The following is a 25,034-nucleotide window of genomic DNA, read 5'->3' as shown; positions in this document are numbered from 1 at the left end:
GCTGCAAAGGAGTTGGTTAATGTGGATAAAAAAACATCTCAAAAGATGTTTAAAGTTCATTTTGAAAGAATGTAATTTTTTTTTTTTTTTTTGTAATCTACTGTAATAATAAATCTGCTAATGATTTTTCTAGATCACACATAGAAAAAAATTGAATTAAGCACATTGACATGAAATATCAATTGGAAATATTGACAGCTCTTGGACTCTTGGATCTGATCAGTAACAACAAAAGACTGGCGAGTGATGGGGTGTTTGACCTTGTGTTCATCTACAGTAAATTAAATAACGTGAATTTATTTACAAAAGCAGTAACTGCTATGCATTTGAAAAAGTTTTGTGTAACCATTTATAATATTCCATAAGTATTATGTACATGTTTATAAAACTGAAATATGTAATTATTATAATTCTATGCTTGTAAGAAGTCCCTTTTTTTTTTTTTTTTTTTAACTTTGCATTAGAAAAAAGTGGCTATTATTAGCTAATTATTCTTTTTCCTCAGGCAAATTTGATCAGAAGCCAATTGACCCTAAACTAACCTGGTTGCTGCCGACTGGCCGATGACATGTAGGAATGTATTTACTTTGGAGTCTGTGAACTTGTGAACTTGGATGTACTCACTTGTTTTTTTTCATTAGTTTTAATGTTGAGACTGCTGTTGCATTCTAGTTGTTTTAATTTAAAAGTAAAATTTTTATATAAGTCCCAGCATTTTTATTTCTGAAAAGCAGAGTATGCTTTTCAATAGATTGCTACACCTCCTACACCAAGATATATAAGAAAGCAAAATTCCTACCTCTTTACTAATATCTGTGATATCAATATCCAAAAACTGGAGAGCAGGCTTCATACATTTTGCTAATAAGCAGAGCTGAAAGTATAAATGTATTATAATGTCCCAATTTACTACAAAACATAGCATTAATATATCATGATATATACCAATCAAGCTACTAAAGATTAACTACAAAAGATATAGATACTAATGTAATACGTAAAATGAGAGATAGTATTGATATTTAATTTTAACTAAACTCAAAATGAAAATTAATTAATGAAATATATAAGAACAAAGAACTAATCAACAAGGGGAAAATGCTGAATAGTTCACATAACATTTACATTTGCTAATAATGTTATATATGTGTATGTATATGCACGAAAATTCTTGAAATGATATATTTCTTTATAAAAATTATGTATGTATATAAAGATGTATATACATGCACACACACACATACAAGGTATTTCACTTAACTGTGTACAAACTAAGGGAGGGATAGGTTACTCAAAAACAATTCAGAATTACATTGCAATGGAAGGAACGTGGAAACACAATCCTCACACACTAGTGTGCAGAGAAAAAAAAAAAAAAAAACACAATGAAAGAGAAAGTTATGTGAATAATGATCAACAAATCCTTACAGTTGTGATATTCAGAAGTCATAGTAAGTGTATGAAGTTGCAAACACTAGCTATGATACAAGTTTGAAACCAGCACAGCACAGAATCAGACTTTTTAAAGCATACCAGGAGTCTCACGAATGATCTCGCTAACTATGCTAATACAGATGACAAGGTCTTCATCAATGGCCACAGGTTTTTTGTATACCAGGCTTTTCAAGTTATCCCAGAGAAAGAATCCAGAAAAGATAGGTCTGGGGAATGTGCAAGCCAATGAAAAGGACCACCATGAATAAATGTTGAATTCAAGTGTTGCTGAATGTAAAGCATTCATGCAATGCCTTCCCTGCTAAAGTATGCCTGGTCATTGAACAGGATAGTAGCCAGAAAATGGGGTTCTATTGCATACTTCTGCTTGTACCATTCAGCATTTGCAAATCATAATCAGTGGGAAGTGATTGCTCTACATGCTGCTCATGGTATCAATACAAGTAGTTCAAGTGAAGTATTTGCGAGATGATGGCTTGGGTAACATCAAGGTCAGTAGTGGTTGCTCATGTGCTGACGTGTGGATTCCTTTCAGCCTAACAAAGCACCATCTCTTTTACTTCAGTTATCTGCATCGTTCATTCACGATTCCTTTGATTTGTTCTAAGAGATCCAATCCAGCATACAACAATCTTTGATGCAGCCATGCAAAGATCTGGTGATTCAGAATCTGCCTAGTCAGGTACCACTTACTATATACAGGGTTCGTATACATTTCTGCACATAGAAAAAAAGTACTTTTAAGGATCATTAATGAAAAAATATAAGGACTTATCAGCGAATGGGAACATTTAAATTCAATTAAATATATTATCTATGCCTGAACTTCACTTCTGTAACACCACCCTAAGAATAAAATTGCTCCATAAGTAGGATACATTATTATTAACACATTGACTGCCCAACATGAGATAACTTGCATTAGCACTCTTCTTCAGGACACCCAACACGAGTTATCTTGTAGTTTCTTGATTTGCCATTTTTGCCCACTATGAGCTACTTAGTCGCTTAGCGCTTGAGGCGACGAGTCGAAGCATGTCTGTATGAATCAACTCGTAGTGAGCTTCTGTGAAGAGCTTTGACTAACAAAAGCTGACTACGAGATAATTCGTAAGACCCTTTTTTCTATAAAAAAAACATCCTTTAAACTTTTTAATGATTGTTATGAATCATAATTAGTATTTTTAATAATATAATATGATTAAATCAATTTGGCTTCTCGGACCGGAATCCGAAAAGTATTGTGGCAGTCAACGTGTTAAATTTGAAAATTTTTATGTCATATGTCCCCTTAAATAGAAGAAATTCAAGTCACATAAGAGAATGCAAATCTTAATTTTCTAAAATTAGTATTGCTTTCTCCAACATAAATCAAGTTTTTTAATATAACATATCACAACAATATAAATAAAATGAACATATTTTAGCATAATTTGATTAATTTTTTAAAGTAAATTTATTTTTTATTTAACTTTGAGAAAGATCTGCTTATACATACCTGACATAAATCTGCATGAATTGATGTCAACTGGGATGTAAAAAGCTGTATTTTGAGAATAGCTTTACAAAGAAGAGATATACCCCTCATGTACTGAAATAAAATGAAATTCGAAAGACATATAACATTAAGTACACATATACATAAAATTAAATTTAAAAAAAATTAAATCAAAATTATAACTTAAATTAATCAATTAATTTTCCATTTTAATATGAGTATTTCTCTTTTCTGTTCTAAAAATAGCAATGCTTATAATAACTTTTCCTGTACTGCCTCATTTCTAAATTAATCCACACCATATGACTTTTAGATAATGCTGGTGTAAAGTGACCATATGTCCTGATTTTGGCGGGACAGTCCCGCTTTTAGAAAACATCTGCATTTTATATTTTAAATGTACTGTAAAAATATATTACCTATTATTTATTAATTATTATAGTGAATATAAAGAAATAAAAAAACACACATAAAATGCATGCAGAGTAAACTAAATTAGGCGATGTAACGAGTTAGATTTACTCGGTGATGTTCAATCATTGTTATGTCTCGTCAAGGAATATGTATTGTTAACAGAGGAACAGCTAGCATTAGCTGAAGGGCTATTTGCTTTCCACACCACAAACTACAATCAAAGTTTCAGATCAATTGATTGTAAGTCGCAAATGATTAAAACATTGCACGACAAAAAATTTGCATGTGCAAGGACAAAAATCGAAGCAATTATTTGTAATGCTTTTTCACCATATTTGTTTTCACAATTTCAGAAAGAATTAAATAAATGCACATTTATATCAATATATTATGATGCTTACAATCACAAAGATTTAAAATTATTTCCCACAATTGTTAGACTTTTTGATCCAGAAACAGGAATTAAAATCTGAATATAAAATCCTTATCACATATGATATTTGTTACCGAAACAAAACATTTGGTGGAACAGCTCTGAGAAACGCTCTTTGGCGAAAGAAGGTTACCATCTTCACTTGGTAAAGAGGCTGAAAGCCAAACAAGAATCAGTTATCGCTCAGATTGGTGAAAGTGGCGTTTGCTTCTTCGTGTTGTTTTGTATCACTCGTACTCTTTTCGTTTTAAACTTTATTGTTAGTAATGGAAGATAATAGAAAGGTGATTGCTATCAAATTAATCACTTTGATCTCCACTCTGGCACTTCAAGTCACAGATAAACACACTTCTGGTTATAGCAATCAATTACATCAGTAATAGCCAAATTCTATTATACTAAGAATAATTTAAACGTGTGCTGGATAAGTCTATTTATCAGACATTACTAATGTGTATTTTCTGTTGTCTGCATTCCAATAAAAATTTGATGGCTCAGTGGAAAATTTGTGACCTGGTGAAAGCATTTTCTTGACTAACTTTATGGCTCATATTACTGTTCTATCCATTCAAACAAACAGACAAAAAAAAAAAAAAAAAAAAAAAAAAAAAAAAAGAGACCTTCTATGGCAAAAATCTATATGGCTGATATTTACATCCTCACAGCCAGCAGATACTATTTAGCAAAATGAAGATCAAATAAAGCATATGAATACATGAGCAATCAAACATATGTGAGTTGTTTACTGTCCCATAGAACACTCGGTAATATACTTAAAACACATTAATTATACCAACTATAGAAATTAAGGTGGTGCACATGATGAGTTTGTTTTATGTGATTACAGCAAAGCCTCAAGGGATATCTGCCAAACAGGAGGGAACGCTTTGCAGAAGATTTTTTAAAACTGGCTCGTATACCAGTTACAAATGGAGAAAACCAAGAAAACGCCCATGTAGCCACCCCGTTCGCGTCACTCTAACCTGAGACAGAACTACCAGTGTTCAACGACGCTTTGGCCACTAGTAGGCCCATGCACTTAATTGGAAAGTCCTTATGTAAACAGACATGAAGGTGATAATCAGTTGTGCACTGTTTTAAGTAATCAAATGTTATAAATGCACAGCTCAAACGCGGTCAAGAGCAGGAGACTGACGTTAATTATGAAAGGGGAAAGTAAACAGCTGTGTCAGGGATCATAAGGGGAGATATATTTTAAAAGAAAAGTGTTTTTAGGTCTCATTCAGTATCAGTATATCAGAAATAAAATCTTCAATGGAGCTAGAGTTCTCTGTTCTTCACTGTAAGTCTGTAATGTGTATAAGGATGCACATGGTATCAGAATGGAGACAAATTACATAGGATACGAAAAGCTATATTTATTTGTTTATTAACATTTCATTATTACATTGTTTTCGTTCAGGAATTTCCTTCCACCCCCCTCTGAGCAATACATACAGGTACATGTAAGTTGGCTGAAAATCACTGCTATAAACAAATAATCCAACCCAATTCCAGTTGAACAGCGCTTATTAATACTAATTGTTTACGGAAAGTATCCTAGTTTTTGAAAAGCTTTGTATCATCTAACATAAAATTAATTAATTAATCATCTTAAGAATGATTTTGTGTTGAATATGGCAAAACATATGAGGGTTGGCTAGGCATGATTTCATGGAGAATTTTCTAGGGAAAATGGGCTCATATTTACATACCTTAAGGAAATCCACGAAAATGCTTACACAAAGTGGTAGGTTGTAGTAAGGTTCCTTCAATCCATCTGTTAAATTTGCATCTAATTGTCAAGTGCTCCACCCTTTTTTTTGGCTACTTTATACATTCAAAGGAAAATACATGTTACTCACTGAACTTCGCACGTTAGTCTGAATAACCTTTAAACCCTATGAACAGTATATTTCTGTGACAAGGCGAGCTTTCTGACTGTACAATCTGTTTTACATTTAGCGAGCTTGTGACGAATAAGTTTATTCGCTATTTTATGTAATTTCTGCAATATTTTGTAATTCTTTTATTTTTTTCATTTAAATTTTATTTTTTTAAAGACAATTTCTTTTTATTCACAAATATTTATATTTTCTATTTTTCTAATAAGTGAAACATTTAATTAGATTCTGATATTTTGTTTTCATAAGATAAAGTACGAAACCTTTGTTAAAATTTTCATAGCTCACTGTAGTTCAGTGACCGTATTTTAAAGTGCCTTTTTTTTTTTTTTTTTTTTTTTTTTTGTGAGTCCATTCATTCAATTTGAAACTTGGAAATGAATTAACAAATCAATCTTTCCATTCAATTGGTCCTATCGACTTGAATACAGTGAGCCTGAGTAAACGGGAGGTATCTTTCATAAATATAAAAACCATTATAAGCGCATTTCTAAATAATAATTTTAACGGGGATGGCTGTATTGGCATTTACGAGGTTTTCCTCGCGTGTAGCGTGCATAAGAGTCAGTTTTGCTTAGAAAGTTCTCCACGAGGCACCCTTACCCTTAGGTAAATAACCGTTGAATGCTTTGCTATAATCGAACAAATCAGACCAAACAATAGATATATAAATAAGTAGCTTAAGAAACTGCTATATTTTATGTATACTTATCAACTAGTACTTAAATATATATAATGATTAAAAGAAAGGAAAAAACGGATCCTAACTGATTGTATATAATGTAAACTCTATGAAGGCCTTAACAATTCTTTCTCACTTAAAGTCGTAACCCAAAAAGAGAACAAGTAAAATTTAACTTCAGATACGTATAAAGCCTGAGTAAAAACTTTAAGGCCAGTAAAAATGTTTGAGAAAATGGAAACATTTAAACTGAGGAATTAAAATACCATTTGATGGATAATTATTGAGCTTAAATAAAAGAAAAAAAGTAGAAAAATTAATTTGCAAATATTTTATTATTAGAAAATATTACAGAACATACAGATGAATATTTGAGCCTGAGTAAAAACTTTAAGGCCAACATAGAAAATAACATATAATAAAAAAATTACAAATTCTTAGAAGGTTGTGTAGGAGCCATTTCTTCGAATTATTTCAAATATTCTTGTTTTCATGGATGAAACGAGTTTTTGATAAAGGGTGGGGTCGGTTTTATACCTTTAATCTTCGATAGTAGATTTCAGCTCTGTTGTTGATGTAAAATGTCTCCCATTTGCATAAACTCTTCTTGCTAAGTCACCCCAAAGGTTCTCGATTGGGTTGAGGTCAGGTGATCTAGCTGGCCATTTCACAGTTTCAACATTGTTGACTTGGAACCAACTTTTTGTGTAACTACTCGAATGGATCGATGCATTGTCTTGCTGATATTTCCAATTTTCTCCAGCAAGACATTCAGCATTTGGCAAAAGATGATTTGTTAGGACATTTTGGTATCCTTGTGAATTCCTTCTACCTGAAACGAATGCAACTGAGCCCACACCATTGTAAGCAAAACAGCCCCAAGTCATGACAGACCCTCCACCTAATTGGCGCTTGGAGAATATTTCTTTTTCATTTCTTATATCATGCCAGTAGGAATTCCAGCCATCTGGTCCATCCAAATTCCATTTTTTTTTTTCGTCAGAAAAAATAATTTCTATCCATTGGTTGTCCCAGGCCAAAGTTCAAACGCTCTATTTTGTGTCTGTGCAGTAACTTAGTCAATTTTGCTATATAAGTGAAACTTCCAGACCTTCTAATTGTGTTATAAATCGTTTTTCACAAACTTTTAAACCTGTCGTCAGAATCAGTTTCCTGGTTGAGTACTTTCTAGTAGATACAAGTTGGCAAACTCTTCTTTCATCACACGAGGACAAAGCTTTAGGCCTTCCTCCAGTATTCTTTTTACCATAATTGTCTTTCAATTAAAAAAAAAAAAAAAATTGACTACAGTCTTTGATCTTCCTATCTTTTATCGCAATAGCACAACTACTCATTCCTGTTAAAGACAAAGCTTCGATCTCTCCTCTTTCACGATCAGTTAACTTCTTACCTTTCGCCACCTTCACAAAGATCATCAATACTTCGAAGAAACGTATGACAAATATGAAAATTGCAGCGTTGTCACAAGCTAGTAGTTGCAATGGTAATTACTTGATTATATTATATTTATTTTTAAAAAAATGACTGGTGGCCTTAAAGTTTTTACTCAGGCAGAAATACTAACTTTGTAAATAACCACACGTTTCTCATAATTATGGGTTTACAAATTATGCTTATAGCATTTATTTCTTATCAATGAACTTTAATAATTAATATTACTTGAATCTCTTTTATTTCATTTTACATTTTCTCAAAAAATTTTACTGGCCTTAAAGTTTTTACTCAGGCTGTACGATACTGAATCTAATACAAAAAATACAAAATATAAAAATAAATTATATATGTACGAAACCTAACTAACTATTTATATTGATATTACGTAAATATACGTATGGTAATGAACATTGTATAATAAAGATATTTTTCTTTGATATTTTATACCTTGTTCTATGTTTGGTTCCATTTATATATACCTATACATAGATATATATAATTTAAGGATTCCATTTAAGGATTATAGTAGTAGTTAATACTACTACATATAAAACCCAAAAGTGCATCAATAATGTATTCAGTATTATTTAAATTCATTTTGAAGAATTTTCTGCAGTCTAGTTTGCGTTATTTTATTCATCAGTCTCAAATAAAAACAATTATTGTTTATATGTCATTAGAAAATTAACCAAAAAGCACCGACCACAATGTAATTGAAAAACAGTCCTTAGACGTGAAAAGGTTGAAAGTCATTCGGTTATGACTATTATCTCACATACTCAGCTACTTCACATACATGGAACATAGTATTCGAAATGAAAAACTCAATATTTACTACAAATTCATTCGTCTAACAAATATCTGTCTTTCTACACGTATGGCTTTAAAAAAAGATGTTACTTATCTTACAGTTTATCGTTAAGTAATACATTTTCATTGTACAAAATTGCATTCATTCGAAGAATTCAATTTGTATTTTCCTCTGTATAAAACTGAATGTAGAAAAGTTAGATGTTTAAACAACCCCCACATTTTCTCAAGATCCCGAGCAAGATTGTCCCCTCCTTGTCAGTTCTCCCCCTGAAAAAAGGGATTGCAAATTTACGACCTGACCGCATATAGGGTGATTTCGTTACATTTTATATTATTTATTAGTCATGTTTATATTATGTAGATCATACATATGATATGATTATGAATTAACCCAAAAACAGAATGTATACACTCTTTAGTACTCAAATGCTCATCAATTATTTTCCAACTGATTATTACATATCCATAATAATTTGCAAAGAACTGATGACTACAGTTGCTGCCAATTACATGATTGTTATATGAATTAAAAGTAACTTAAAATAAACTTTTTGGCAATGTTCATTTTTGTAATCATACATACATATATATACACATCTAAAAGTAATATATTTACATACAGATAGAGAGATGCGATGGTTTAGAAGTTGTTAATATATATTTATTAGTATTAATGTAATGAATAAGATTATATTAATAAATGTATATACAAATGTTTTTCATCTTGCATAATAATAAATCCATAAATTTCCAATGTTTCAATATGTAGCATTTACAATAAAAGTATAGTTCCTAATGTATTTATAATCCAAAAAGTATTTCATTAATAACATGAAAATAATAGACAAATTTAATGAGTATTCTCATTATTACATAAGCTATGCTTTTCTTTTTTAATGCATCTTTTATGTTGTTTAAAATGTCTCACTGATTATGCAATTAACAATTTAAAAGATAAGTAATTAGGAGAAAAGTTACGCATATACAAACGGATTAAAAAAATTATTCAACTCAAATTTAAGAAATAAAATTCTATTATATAACAGTGATAATACACGATTAGCACGAAATACGACAAATTTGGCGAACTTCTGGCGACGAACAATTTGTAAACAAATCCGAACTGCAAGAAGTTCATAAAATACTGAGAACTCTTAAATTTCCATGATTATATATTTAATTAATATATATACATTTTTAAAATGACTCAGGCAGTTATATTACAACAAAACAGCAATAATTAAATCGGCCTCTATTTCCACTATCCGTGACTTTACAGTGATAGCCATCGCCATATTGATAGTTACCCGTGATCCTTCAGAAGCAGAACTTTTGTCTGATTGGTTGAACATACGAGACGGAACATTTTCGGAAAAGTTTTAAAATACTGCTCTAGCCGGGACATGTTCCTCCTAGCTAGACGAAACATTTCTCGGGAGCCTCCTGCTTAAAGCAACGCTACTAGAATCTCGTTTCTCGGAATTGTCCCGCGTACCCGCGCGCGTCCCTAGAAGTGATAGCCTTTTTAGACTTTGTTTCACTGCCAGGTGAAACTTCAAATAATTTTTGATTCAATAAGTACTATTTTAAAAAAGAATAATTTGAACAATAAAGTTATTGCACATTGTGAGGATAACACTAACGAAAATTTGGTGGAAACGCTAGAAGAGGCATCAATAACGTTTTTCCGAAATATAACAAACATTTGAACAAAAAAATTATTCGAGTAGGTTGTGCAGCGAACATTCTGCACAATACTATTCAAACAGCATGACTATGTTGAAAATACTATTGAAAACTTTTATTTGTATTTATATATATATATATATATATATATATATATATATATATACTGTACGTGTTGAAAGTTTTAAGGATTTTTGTGAAAGCGCAGAAATCTAATATAAAAGAATTATTGGTTACAACAAAACACGATGGCTAGCTCTTTTACCAGCTGTAGAAAATATTTTTAAAATATACGAACCATTAAAATCATACTTTTTCACAAGGTTAATGTCCAAGAATATTGCAGAGTTTTTTTAAAATGACACATCACAAATTTGGCTTTAGTTCATCCACAACCAAGCTACATTATTTCACAATGCTGTGAAAATTACTGATGGGGACAAAATTTCAAATACGGAAGTGTCAAATGAAATCAATAATTCAAAAACAAAATTTCGAGAAAGAATTGATAACTGTTATGTTCCTTTAGTTATTTGAAAGGACATCACTAGGTTGGAAGCACAAAGTGCCATTAAACGACCTGATTTTTCTGAAAAAAGAAATTTTTACAACTGCTTAGAATATCTTGAAGAATGGACAGTTCAATTCGAGGATATTAAAAACTTTCATTGGGTGACATTAAAAAAGGAGATTTTAAGGAAATATAAGGAAAAAATCTTTTTAATATATTTGTAACCATTTTCCGCAAAATAATATTTGCAAAAATGATCTTTTCGATGAAGTGTCATTGATAAAAAGATTAAGTTACTGATGAAAAAACTAAATGTTGGTTGTCTGCAAATGTGGAAACAAACAAAAAATGGGCGGAGTTATTCCTTCACTTTAAACAGAATAACATTCCTTATGAAAATATTTTGAAAATTTTAGAACACACGGTCTCCCTTCCAGGAACAAATGCAGCAACAGAAGGTATTTTCTAGTATCAATAAAATATGGACAATTGAAAAAATGCAGTTGAACATTAAAACTTTAAAATCTGTATTAAGCCTAAAATATAATTTGACCAATTCAAGTGAGAAATTTCCCGACATTTTAATAAATGATCCGAATCCATTGTAAAGTATTCACTCGGATAAAAAATATGACCATGAAAGAAAATTATAATTTTTTAAAATAAAATATTAAATTAATTAAAAAACCTAATACAGTCAAAAGTCGTTAATCCGGACTCGTCGGGACTTCGGCGATTCCAGATTATAGATCATCAGTTTAAATCTCGTAAGATGGCATGCAGAAATTCTAAAATTAAAAATATGAAACCGTAATTTATGAAATAAAGAACAATTATGATCTAAAGGGTATCAAAATTTGCAAAAAGAAAAAGCTTAATATTTATTTGTTTACTTTATTAAACATTTCTTTCAATGTAAGTTGTTTAAGTTTTGCTTCGTTTCATGTGATAATACTTTCTCTTTAATTCTATTAAACAAACATAATTTCTTGTTCAGTTACAAAGTTCCGCCGTTCAAGTCCTATAATTGCTGTGTCAAGAACACCGACTAATTTGTCAATCGAAATTTTTTTGTTTTCAATAACCTCTGTCACTTTTCTTCGCTATCGGAAGCGAATTATAATGACGAGGAACTTGTTTTAAATCATATCAAAGACGGAGCATATCGAGATGAAATACTACATTTGGTAAGGAATTATAAGCCAAATAAAATAAAAACATCTGCGTTGAAGATACGGATAGTGCTGACAAATCAACTTCCAATTCATTACGCGCCCGCCGCCGAGCAGCGTGAAATTGATAAACAGATTTCGGATTTCAAAACATACTTTCGCTTTAGATCCTTTACATATTAACATATATATATCGGAAATTCTATTTGATATAATCGAAAGTTTAAGCTTACTTTTATAAAATTGCTCTTACAGTCTGCAAAAAATAATAAGCCGGATTCAATTCGAAAATTAAGGAACAACGCAATCATCAACATTAACTGAAATAGATAATTAGATAATTTTAGCTTATACGTCCATTATACATAAAATGCGCACGCAAAAACGTATTCTGCACTTGCGCACACTCATATGCGCAGTCGTAAAAGGTCTTACGCGCACGCGTGAATGCCTCTGCGCATGTGTCAACGCGGCGCATGCGCAGAAAGTTTTTAGTTTTGATGTCCGGATTATAGATCATTCCGAATTATGGGTGTCCGAATTAACGACTTTTGACTGTATTCAAATTATTGCTTTTACAAATATTTTTATAGTTACCAATAGTTAATAATAAATATAGTTTTGTATAATTATAGACAAGTATATGAATATATACAGTAAAATATATTTTTTTGAATTATTGGTCTGCTTTCATAAATAAATTAAAATTCTAAATTCATTCTATTTGTCTCCGCTTTGTCTCAATGAAAATGTGGTCACTTTATGCTGATGACATAACGGAAGCTAAAATTCAAACAGCCAATAGTAATTTTACTGGCTGGATAATTAATAAATAGCACATTTACTAATTGTCCAGTCGAATGCGTTGAAACCAAAACTAAATCATTCTGAATTTTGATTTCATCCTGAACACAGAGCACTTATTTTCTGTACCTTGGCCTAGGCAGACATCTGTCGTGTTGCTCACTTCTTATAGCAAATAATATCAAAAATGTAATTGTTACATTCTGGAACAGGCATGACTTGCATGACAATTTATTTGAAGCCTCAAACTGTTTAACTAAAATAAAATGAATATTTAAAATTTGCCATGGCTGCAAGTAGGGTTGCCACGCTACCTGGAAAACCGGAAAAAGTCAGGGAATTTGAAAATTGACCGAAAAATTCAGAGAATTTAAATATTTTAGTCAAAATCTGGAAAAGTCAGGGAATTTCATACGGTGATCCCCCCCCCAAAAAAGCGAGTTTTGCACTGACGTTGGAAGCGATCAATTTCTTGGCGAATTATGTATTGCGTGAGCGTCATTTGAGCAACTGGCATAGAACCAATTTTCGCAGCTCCAATCAGATTGTTTTTTAGAAAGGCAAAGCAAGTTTCCAGTAACTTTGATTTCCAGCAAAGTCGAGAATCGAGAGACTCGCATGCGTATGTGCAGTGCGTGTTTAACTAACGAAAATACATATTTTCGTATAAAACAAAATCAGTTTAATTCTAGTATACACTACCATGGAAGTTCATGTATTCTATTCTAACCTCCATTTGTGGTACACATGGGATTTGGCGACATTATGATAAGCAGTAAACGGGTAGTTTTGGTGTTGGTAACAATTTTCAAAATCGTTCCAAGGCCTTAGCATATACTACTAGGATTTTACCAAAAAATATTTTAAACCTTTTTTTTTTTTCTTTTTAATAAATGCCTTATTTGTCATTTTGCAGTAAAATAAAAAATTGTAATTAGTCAACCAGGCCAACCTTTTAATATCGATATTCGCTAAAATATCATTGATTATTCTAATTCAATTTTTAAGTTATTTTATGTTACCCATATCATTTAATGTTGCTTCTTTCCTCTAAAATGATTTATTATTAGTAAATAATACTTTCAAATTTCAGGAAATTTTCTCTGGCATAATCCTGAAACTAATTCTAGCAGTATGATGACATACTATCACGAAATTTATGCACATACTTTTTGCTTATGTATGCTGCTTAATAAATATAAAATACCTGAATTTATTTAAAAATATCATTAAATAGATTTCTTTCTTCTTTTAGTTGCAAAATGTCAGCCCAAAAAAAGACATTTTTAAATCCAGATTGGGCATCTTCTGTGGAAAAAAAAAAAAAAAACTCCTATTATAGTAATAATATATGTTATATATATATATATATATAATCATATGTAATTGTGAATTTTTGTGTTTTTAAGTGGTTAACATAATTAATTTACCTCTTAGAATAGCTAATGTGCATTACGTGGATAGACTGGAATTTTCTTAAAACACACCTGGAAAAGTCAGGGAATTTCATTCTCTCGTTTGAGCGGCAACCCTGCACAAGTTTCTATTTTTTAAACATCCATCTTCTATCTGCACCACCAACAGGTCTAAGTTTATTCTTCAAAATGGATCATCTATTACTGTGTGCTTCAACATCAATTTGCATTATTCCCAAATCGTAATATATACAGTACAACTCCAATTATCTGAACTCCGACTATCCGAATCACTTTCAGAATTTTTTAGAATTACCTGAAGAGAAGGAAAAGAAAGGAAAGAGCCAAGGAAAATCAAGCTCAAAAGGAAAGGGAAGAAACAGGCGGAAATGAGGATGACGTGTCACGTGATAGATTAAGAAACTTTCTTTTGAAAGTTCCTGGTTGTTCAGGAGTTAGTGCTGAGGATACATCAGAATGGATGATGTGTGATTCGTCAGACCCTTGGTTTCAAATCCTCAATGATGATGAACTTATTCAAAGCGTGTGAGAAGAAAGTGTTAAAGAAGAAGATGACCTTAATGTCGAAGTTAAGCAGGCACGGGATCATCAGCTAGTGAACTGTTTGTCGGCCTTGAAACTGCTTTGAAATGGATGCAACTTCTGATTGTCAAGCTGCAATCTAAAGAACTGGCAAGAGGCGAGAATGGAAGAATGGGATGTTTGTTCTTTCTAAAATGGAGGGTTATCTTCGATGAAGAAAAGTGAAACTATTTTGCTAGACAACGAGATCTTGCTGGGTTCAATATATGTAGATGCAAAACACCGAATTTTCTTGGATGACGAACAAATTAAAAAGGCAAAGAAAAGCCATCTATAAATTATTCTCTGAACAATTGGAGAATTCAAATCAGGATAGTCAAACTGCAGACATTGCAACTGAGTCTCTATCATCCTCTTCCAGTGCTGAATTAAATTTTGAGAAATATTTTTGGATAATATTGAAAAGGCTACGGCAAAGCGATTGAAAATAAAGAACCAAGAGCCTTTAGATATAAAAATGAAAAAATACAAACAAGATTTCTACATGGCCTTTGAAGAAATAGAGAAATATGATTGAGCTTGCAAGACACTTCTTTTAGAATGTATAAAAATCTATCCTAAAAAGTTAAAAGAAGTAGCCCTAACAATAACAGCTCTTTCTTCTACTCAAGTTAGTGTGGAAGACTCATCTCAGCTCTGAAGATTATCAAATCGGATCTGTGGCCCTCCAACAAAGAAGATCTTGCCGAAGCTATACTGTTCCTTAGAAATAACTAATGCCAGTTTTTCCATTTTATAATAAATGTTAATTAATATAAATAATTTACTATGCCATCAATTTTTATCCTGTAGCATCTATTACTTCTTTTATATAATAAAAAGAAAAAGCTGTAACCCATGTGTATATGTTACATAAGTCGGAGTCTGTCATTTTCCCTACCGACTCCACAGCCCTGTTTCTTACATTTTGAAAGATTCCTTGCATGTCACATATACTCTTGCCAGCCACAGATATTTGAGCGATGAGGTCTTCAACTGAAGAAACGGGAGTCTCATACACCAAACTCTTCATGTGACCCCAGAACAGTGGTGGGCAAACTTATTAGCCAAAGAGCCAAATATGAACATTATATGGTTGGATTTCCTATATGTTTTACCACCAATCCTCGAATTCCATATCACAGATTATGTTCTTACTGCATTAATATAAATATTAACAAGACATAGTGCACAATAAAAATTAAGCTTTATTTCGGAACTTCGCGCACACTCCCCGACAGCCTGCCTGTTTCGCTCTGCTCGCTACTCGTAAGAAATTTCTCCTCTAGGGTTGCCACACTTATCGGAGGGCGCAAGGCGCGCTCCTTATCGCCATCACCACAGTTTCCCCCCAGTTCCTTTAATGACTATTCAAAGGAACGACATAGGTTATGAAATTATCTTAGAGGATCCGTACTGTCGGGTATTTTTTACATGATTACAAAATTAGAATATAAAATTAAAAAAGATCAAAATGCAATTCAATATATAACAAGGTATTGACACATATAATAAACATGAAATAACAAGAAATATGTTAAGATATGAATTTTAAAAAAATGTTTTAAATTGTTATGTAAGAAGCAAGTTTCTTAGGGAAGTGAACATGTCTTCCCGATCTGGTGACAGTTTGTGTCTTAGAGAGTTCGTTTGCAGATTTATTCTGCTGAACTGTCTTTAAGTCTTTATTTGTTTTCAGTTCAGGCAAATTAGAGTCCGAAAGCAAATAGGCTGGTTTCACACGGTCTATAGACACAGTAGATTTCAGACCGTTAACATCTATTGTGAAAGTTTTGTCCGTTCTAGAAAGGACTTTATGCGGACCTGTGTATGGTTGGCACAGAGGTGGCTTTACTCGATTGACACGTAAGTATACATGCGTACACGACTTTAAGGTAGCACTTACGTAACATTTTTCTTGGCAATGTGCAGATGTTGCTATTGGATTCAATTGTTGCATTCTATGCCTAAGATTCGTGATAAATTGTGTGTCATACGGAGATATCTTAGATGACGTTATCATATCACTAGGCAGCTTGAGAGTTGTGCCGTACACCAGTTCAGCACAAGATGACTGTAGATCTTCCTTTACGGCTGTCCGAATACCAAGCATAACAACTGGTAGTGTTTCAGTCCAGTTATTGGTCTCGTGAGCCTTGAGAGAAGATTTTAAATGTCGATGAAATCGTTCAACAATGCCGTTTGACATTGGATGATAGGCTCTTGTTGTGATTCTGTTCGTACCCAAAATGCGTGTGAATTCTGCAAAAAGTGCGGATTTCATTTGAGAACCTTGGTCTGTTGTTATGATCGATGGGCAGCCAAAACGAGATATCCAACAGTTGAAGATGGTTCTGCAAATGGTTTCCGTTTTCATATCCGGGATGGGAATGGCTTCAGGCCATCTGGAGAATCTATCTATTAGAGTCAAAAGGTACACATTGCCTTCTGATGGAGGTAACGGTCCGACGATATCCATATGGATTTCTGAAAAACGTGCATCAGGAAGAGAGAATGTGCCCAGTGGTGCTTTAGTATGCCTAGTAATTTTCGATTTTTGGCAAGATTCACAGGGTTTCACCCAATTTTTGATATGACGTTTCATATCGGGCCATACATAACGAGAACAAATAAGCTTCGTAGTAGCTGCAATTCCTGGATGTGACAGATTATGCAGATGATTAAAGATGAGGCTGCGAAAGGAATTCGGAACAAATGGACGAGGAATGTCTGTTGATATGTCACAAAGAATATTACCATCAGAATATTGGCACGGTTTAAATTCCAGTTTCAAAGATGATGTGTTGTTTTTGAGAAGGTCTTGTACCTCCGGATCATGCCGTTGAGCTTCCGAAAATTTTTTAAAATCCAAAAATGGAGATTTTGTTATGGAATCAGTTTCGATTCTTGAAAGAGCGTCAGCAACGACGTTTTTTGAACCTTGCACATGCCTAATATCAGTAGAGTACTGAGAAATAAAATCTAAATGGCGCAATTGTCGAGGTGAACATTTATGAGGGTTCTGTTTAAAAGCGTATATTAACGGTTTTTGATCCGTATAAATTATAAAATTTCTGCCCTCTAACATGTGTCGGAATTTCTTAATTGCAGAATAAATAGAAAATAATTCCCTATCGTACGCGGACCATTTCTGTTGACTTTTACTGAGTTTCATAGAGAAAAATGCTATAGGTTCCCATGTTTGATGAGACAACTGCATAAGTGTGCCGCCGATTGCGACGTCTGAGGCATCTACCCAGATGCTTAGCTGGGCTCCGGGAATAGGGTGTCTCAAAAGGGTAGCCTGAGCAATGGCATTTTTGGCAGCAATAAAGGCTTGTTCAGCATTCTCGTTCCAATTTAATTGTGGGGATGAATCCTGAACACGAGAACGAGATTTCTTTTTATTAATATAGCCTTCTAACAATTTTATTAAAGGAGAAAGAATATGTGCTGCTTTAGGTATGAAACATCTATAAAAGTTAAACATGCCTAAAAATCGGCGAAGCTGAGTGAGAGTGGTAGGTTGAGGAAATTCTAAAATACATTTGACTTTGTCAGGAAGAGGTTCAATTCCGTTTTCACTAACGTGAAAACCTAAGAAATCAATAGATGTTTGACCAAAGGTGCATTTTGAAACATTTATGCAAAGTCCATATTCCTGAAGTTTGGAAAATAAAGCTTTCAAATGCCTGCAATGTTCCTCAGAATCTTTAGAGGCTATGAGCAAGTCATCGACGAAAGCGTAAACGCCTTCTAAATCCCGCGTGACTTCATCTATAAAACGTTGAAAAGTCGCAGATGCATTGCATAAGCTGAATTGCATACGGATACTTTCGAATAAACCGAATGGTGTGCATATGGTGGTTTTGTGGATGTCGGCTGGGTTAATTGGTATTTGATGGTATGCCTTAATCAGGTCGACATGACTAAAAATTTTAGTACCGTGCAATGCAGCAGTAAAATCGGCTAAGCATGGAATAGGGTATTTGTCTTTTATTGTTTGAGCGTTCAATGCTCGATAATCTCCTACAGGTCTCCATTCCAGACTTCCCTTTTTTGGAACCATGTGAAGTGGGGATGCATAATTGCTGCTCGAAGGTCTCAAATGCCCCAATTGCATCATAGTTTGAAATTCTTGTTTTGCTATTTTTAAGCGATCTGGAGCTAACCGACGAGGTTTTGCAACCACAGGTGGACCTTTAGTTATGATATAATGAACGGTGTTATGTTTAACAGGTTGGTTAGGATCTGGTAATCTAGTAATTGAAGGAAATTCTTTTAAAATTTTGTGATATGGTGTATCATTAAATACAGTTTTTACTGAATAAATGCTTGCATTTTTCACGCAACCGACGGTTTTAAAATGCGTTTTTAAATCTTTGAGACATTTGTTTCTGAGATCAGGGACCAATTCAAAGAAATGGAGAAAATCTGCTCCAAGAATGGGTGTACTAACATTTGCTATAAGAAAAGTCCATGTAAACTGTCGTCTTCATTTGAAATCCAAAGAAAGTGTTTTTTGACCATAAACATGAATAGTAGAAGAATTAGCAGCGAAAAGTGTTTGTTGGGACGAATTCCGTTTTTGAGAATTATTTGCTGGAAGTAAGGACACGTCAGAGCCGGTATCGACCAAGAATGAAAGGTTTGTTCTACGGTCACGAACGAACAGGCGACGTGAAACTTGAGGCAAAGAATAAGTCGCCTCTATTCTTTGCTGGTTTCGTTTCCCTGCCATGAACAAGGTTTTGTACATTTGTCATCTCTACACTTTTTCCCAAAACGTCTATGATACCAGCAAACAGAATAATCTCTCCTTTTGGAATTGCTTCTTTCTCTATTGTGATCTCCGCGGTTTGGCGAGCGACCACGAGAAAGAGAAATGCGATCAATACGTTTGTTTAATTTTTCTATTTGTTTAAATAATTTATCCTCAAGAGACTGATCGACTGTGCGAGAAACGGCACAAGTCCCTGGGGTTGGATTTACTTCTAAAATTCTGTCGGCAATTTCTGCAGCTTTATCTACAGTTAAATTGGAAACCGCTGTCAAAATAGACTGAACAGTCGAAGGCAAACGTTGAAGGAATAACTCTAACATTAAGTTATCAGGAACATTTAAAGATTCTGCTCGACGTTTCATTTCTAAGCAAATCGGAAGGTTTTCGAGAACCTAATTCTTCTCCAGATAATAATTGGCGAATTTCTTGCTGAGAAGATTCTCCTGAACGATTTATTAACTCAGTTTTAAGCTTTGCATATGGATCAATAGGGTCTGGTTTCATAAGTAAATCCCGTACTAGTGATGCGATATCTGGAGGAAGATGAAAAACTACATAATTACATTTAGTAATGGATTCTGTGATAGGTTTGGGGGTGGCAAGAGCAAAAGTACTTTCACACATAATAAACCATAAAGATGGGTCTGATCGGTTATAAACCGGAATCTGGACGGCATGAACATCAGACATTGTGCAAGGTTTTTAAGCCAAAATAAAAGGGAAAATGTAACTAAAGAAAATTAAATTAAATGATAAGTAGAAAACAGAATTATAAAATGATCTATAATTAGTACTCATCTGTGATTCGGAGGATGAAAACCGATGTAATCCATTATTTCTGGTTTGGAGATCTTGAGTGATGGCTTGTAGTCAAAACCGAAAGTGCTTGAGAACTGTTCATACAATTTAACACAGTCCAGGTTACCATTATGGTTGGATTTCCTATATGTTTTACCACCAATCCTCGAATTCCATATCACAGATTATGTTCTTACTGCATTAATATAAATATTAACAAGACATAGTGCACAATAAAAATTAAGCTTTATTTCGGAACTTCGCGCACACTCCCCGACAGCCTGCCTGTTTCGCTCTCTCGCTACTCGTAAGAAATTTCTCCTCTAGGGTTGCCACACTTATCGGAGGGCGCAAGGCGCGCTCCTTATCGCCATCACCACAATTACAACAAGTTAAAAAAATTTGGGAGCCAAACCTGCTTGTTTAGTAAACTTTTATTACACTAAATAAAACTAAATTTAATACTTAATAATAATTTATTAATATGAACAATGTGCTTGCATCTCCTTGGAAAGTTTGAGTAAGTCAGGTTTGTATGCTGTTTTTAATTTTGGGCATGATTCCAAGTTCTCATCAATAAGACGATTTCTCAGTTTACTCTAGATAATGTTCATGCTTGAAAAAGATTGTTCGCATATATATGTAGAACCGAAAAGGGAAAGAACAGCAAACGCAAGCTTTTTCAGCTGATCGTAAGAGTCAGGAATACTATTCCAAGCATTAAAATGACCATGTCTTCCTTCTCCAGGTCATTCAAAGCAGACTACTAAGTTGTGAACTAAGATCACATTTTTTCTTCTCCAATATTTCCAATTCAACACAAAGTCATTCGAATTTAGAGCGCCATATCTCCTTGTTTTTTAAATCCAGCAATTGTATTTCAAAGCTACCAATGTCAATTTCAAAAGGAGAAAATTTCAACTCGATTATCATAGCATTAAGAGGATTTTTGACAAAAGTTAAAGCTGCTCTGCTGTTTTTAAATTCCTGAAACCTGCTGATAAATGCTTCCCTCATATTTAAAATTATTGTTTTAAAATTGTGTTTATCAATAGAGGAATTATTTTCTTGGCGATGCTTGAGCAGGCTCGGAAAGTGAAACAGTGTTTCCCTTTCAAAATCCTGTGCAAAAATGGATAATTTGTTTTCGAATCTTATTACTTCTTCTAACATCGAAAAAAATTAAGTTTCCTTTCCCTTGTAGTTTATGATTAAGCTGATTTAGATGAGACGTAACGTCTACCATAAAATAAAAGTTTGGGATCCACTGATCGTCTGTTAGTTCTGGATAGTGAACGCCCTTCTCAAGAAAAAATGCTTTAATTTCCGGAAAAAGGGACGCAAAACGTTTTACATCGTTCCCTCTTGATAGTCAACGTACCTTGTTATGAAGCAGAAGATCAGCATACTCACTCTCCCTTTCAAATAAAAATTCTTTGAATTGGCTATGATTAAGAGCTTTAGCTAAAATGGAGTTGATAATGGTAATCACTAATTCCATAACTTTACAAATTTCTTCCGGAAATGTTTGTGCACAAAGTGCTTCTTGGTGAATGATACAATGGTAAACAAGTATCTCGTGATTAATTTTTTCTTTCAAAATAGCAACAACCCCTTTTCATACGTCAGTCATATGTTTGGCCCCATCTGTTGAAATCGACATAATTTTATTGAGGGGAATAGGATATTTATCCATACACTCGATTACACAATATTTTTTCCATGTGTCTGACCTTTGAGTGGCAATAATCCTAAAAGTTCTTCTTTAGGGCCTGAATGAGACACAAATCTTACAAAAAGTGAAACTTGCGCTGTATCATTTATGTCACCAGACTCGTCAACTGCTACTGATAAAGCCGAAACCAATTTCAGATCTTCGATATGCTGCATGGTTATATTCAAACACATTTAAATTGTTCTATCTTTAATGGTTTTGGCAGACAATGGTAACTCTTTCATTCTTTTCAGAATATCTGCTTGTTCTTAAAATCCCGAAATAGCTTTTCAGATGCATTTATAAAACAATTTTTTACGTATCTGCCGTCTGTGTACGGTTTTCCTCTCTTAGCAATCTCTTGGTTACAAACAAAACTTGTCATACTAATATTGAGGGAAGATTGCATCCAGTTATTAAACACAGAAGTTGACGGACTCTTCTGAAGTTCCTCAACTGCTTTCTTCCTTGCATCGCCGGTAGGATATTTAGTGCTAAATGACGCGTGCTTTTTGTAAAGTGTCTCTCTAAATTTGACTTCTTGTTATGCGCTAATTTCTCCTTACGAATAAGACATGTCGGAAGTCCAATGAAGTTTTGAATAAACGCAAAATTCTCGGTCCACTCAACCTTAAATTCGTGGTTTTCATCTTCCGTTTTTCTTTGCTTTTTTTTGGGTAGCCATGTTAATTGGGGTGCCTATAAAAATATTCCAAATATATTTTTTTCTAAAGCCACCAGTCCAAAATTATCATTATGAAATTAATGAAAATAAAAATTAAACAAAAAATCTTTTTAAGAAATACAATTTTATTAATATATGTAACTGCACTAAAAAGAAAAAAAAAAAAAAATTCCCATCATCGGAATAACAAAACTTTTAATATGACCAAAAATGGAAGAAAACTTCCAACATTTGAACAAATAGAAGTTATCGAAAAATCGATTACAAATTTTGTACCGGAACCACAAACATACATAGCAGGTGTAATAAAATCATATAAAAATACCTGCAAGATGTGCAGCTAGATTACAAAAATATAACAACATTTTAATAAGACAGGACAACGATAGATAAGCCAAACTGTTCACACTGCAACTGCTGCTCTGTGATGCCAATTTGTACCTTCACTACTTTATAAAAAGCATGCACGCGCATGCCGGTAGCTTGTACATGGTTTATGTTTACCTTTACGAAAACTAATACAATTAAACTCGATGTTCGTTACGTATTTTTACAACAATATAAAATTTTAATTACCTATCTATCTTTTTACTCAAACAAAAAATTATACATGTTCTCAATTTATAAAAGAATTTAAATTTATCAAAATAAGATGTAATTTTTTTATTACCAAGTTTTTTTTTTAAATGAAAATATTATTGCACCTTCCATGGATATTTGTACCAGAGCCGCACTTAAGGAGCCAAAGAGCCACATGCGGCTCTGGAGCCGCACTTTGCCGACCAATGCCCCAGAAGAATAAACATATGCATGATAGTTTTGGTGTAGGTCTATGTGGTACCAGCATGACAAGGCTTCTCCACATTACATGATTGACATACAGCGACACCTCTACATAACTTCTAGACAGCAGTGGATAAATCGTAGTGGCCCGGTTCATTGGCCTGCCAGATCATTGGACCTATCATGCATGGAATTATGGGATCACATGAAGAGTTTGATGCACAAGATACCCATTCCTTCAGTTGAAGACCTCGTCGCTTGGATATCTGTCTGTCTGGGGGGTATGTGACAGGCCAGGAATCTGAATGTAAGGAATTCCATGCAGCACTGCTTTGAGGCCTGCAGATGACTTCTGGTCGTAATTTCGAACACCTGTTGTGGTACAACCTTTCAATAAACTGTTTTCTGCCCTATTATAATGTTTTGCTGTTTCTGTTCTTTTTCTTTGCTTCTTTGCACCATAACTCGCAACTACAGCATTTGCGACCCTACATTCCTATGCGATTCCGAGTCGTCTCTGTATCCCCTACATAACCTGCAAGTTTGTCGGTCTCATAGCGAATCACCCTGTATATCCTAATTTTGAAAGTTCCTAGCTTGATTTAACTAGTGTGTTTTTTTTAAAAAAAAAAAAAAAAAAAACACAGAAGCTAGCTTGCTTGTGCAAAATATTATTTTAGTTCTACATGTATGTAAGATATGTCAAAGAAACATCATCAAAATTCCGAAAAATTAAAGTATATTTACAATTATCACATATTCCAGCATATAATGTGCACTTTTAATACAAAAAATATGACCAAAATTTACAGGTGCATGTTATACGCTGGTTATTATTTTATATATAAAAATGATAACTTAAAAGGAAAAAATTAGATTCTTACATGCACGAAAATACTGCTTGAAATGATTAAATATTAAAAGTGCACCTTAATGAAATTAAACATTTTCATTATCGGTTACCACAAAGAGTTAACCATATTCGTCTTCCATTACATCTTCAGGCATATCATCGAATTTTGTTTCCTTTTCACATATTTTGATCCATAAATAAATAATCATTATCCATTCCAACTTTCACCAACACCAAACATCCTTACTGCAGCACAATTTTCAATTTCTTTCACAAAATGAATAGTTTTGCATTTGAATTTACAAGGAAGCTTGTGAACTCAATTATTACAAGGAGTCAGATACGCTACCTGCAACCCCTCAACACAGGGTAACCTGACAGTCACTCCCACAGAAGTAGTAACCAAAACCCTCCAGTTTCTTTTCGTGGGAGCCATATTTAGTGCTAAAAGGAGACTTTATATTAACTATATTTCAACTAAAGCCTTCGATTTTCACTTAAAAATTATGGCTTCAAATGACTACAGAAGAGAAAACATCTAACTTAATTTTCGAATTCATTAAGGTTGGAAATGCTCTACAATAACATTCTTTT

At 33.2% G+C, this 25,034-nt stretch overlaps 1 protein-coding gene across 4 annotated transcripts in view; it reads right to left on the bottom strand.

Moving 5' to 3' along the window:
- The window catches only part of CSN3 (COP9 signalosome subunit 3), a 114,972-nt gene that overhangs the window by 73,137 nt on the left and 16,801 nt on the right, over positions 1-25,034 (bottom strand). For all 4 annotated transcript variants that reach the window (XM_035372719.2, XM_035372720.2, XM_035372721.2 and 1 more), the window contains 2 exons: positions 2,954-3,046; positions 800-874 (listed from right to left, as the gene is read on the bottom strand). In XM_035372719.2, the coding sequence (XP_035228610.1) occupies positions 800-874; positions 2,954-3,046 (168 nt within the window). The remainder of the gene's footprint in view (positions 1-799; positions 875-2,953; positions 3,047-25,034) is intronic.

This window comes from Stegodyphus dumicola, chromosome 5 (genome assembly GCF_044657685.1).
Source record: "Stegodyphus dumicola isolate Sdum_Otavi_A_Nest chromosome 5, ASM4465768v1".
NCBI lineage: Eukaryota > Metazoa > Arthropoda > Arachnida > Araneae > Eresidae > Stegodyphus > Stegodyphus dumicola.
This window is presented reverse-complemented; position numbering and strand designations above follow the sequence as displayed.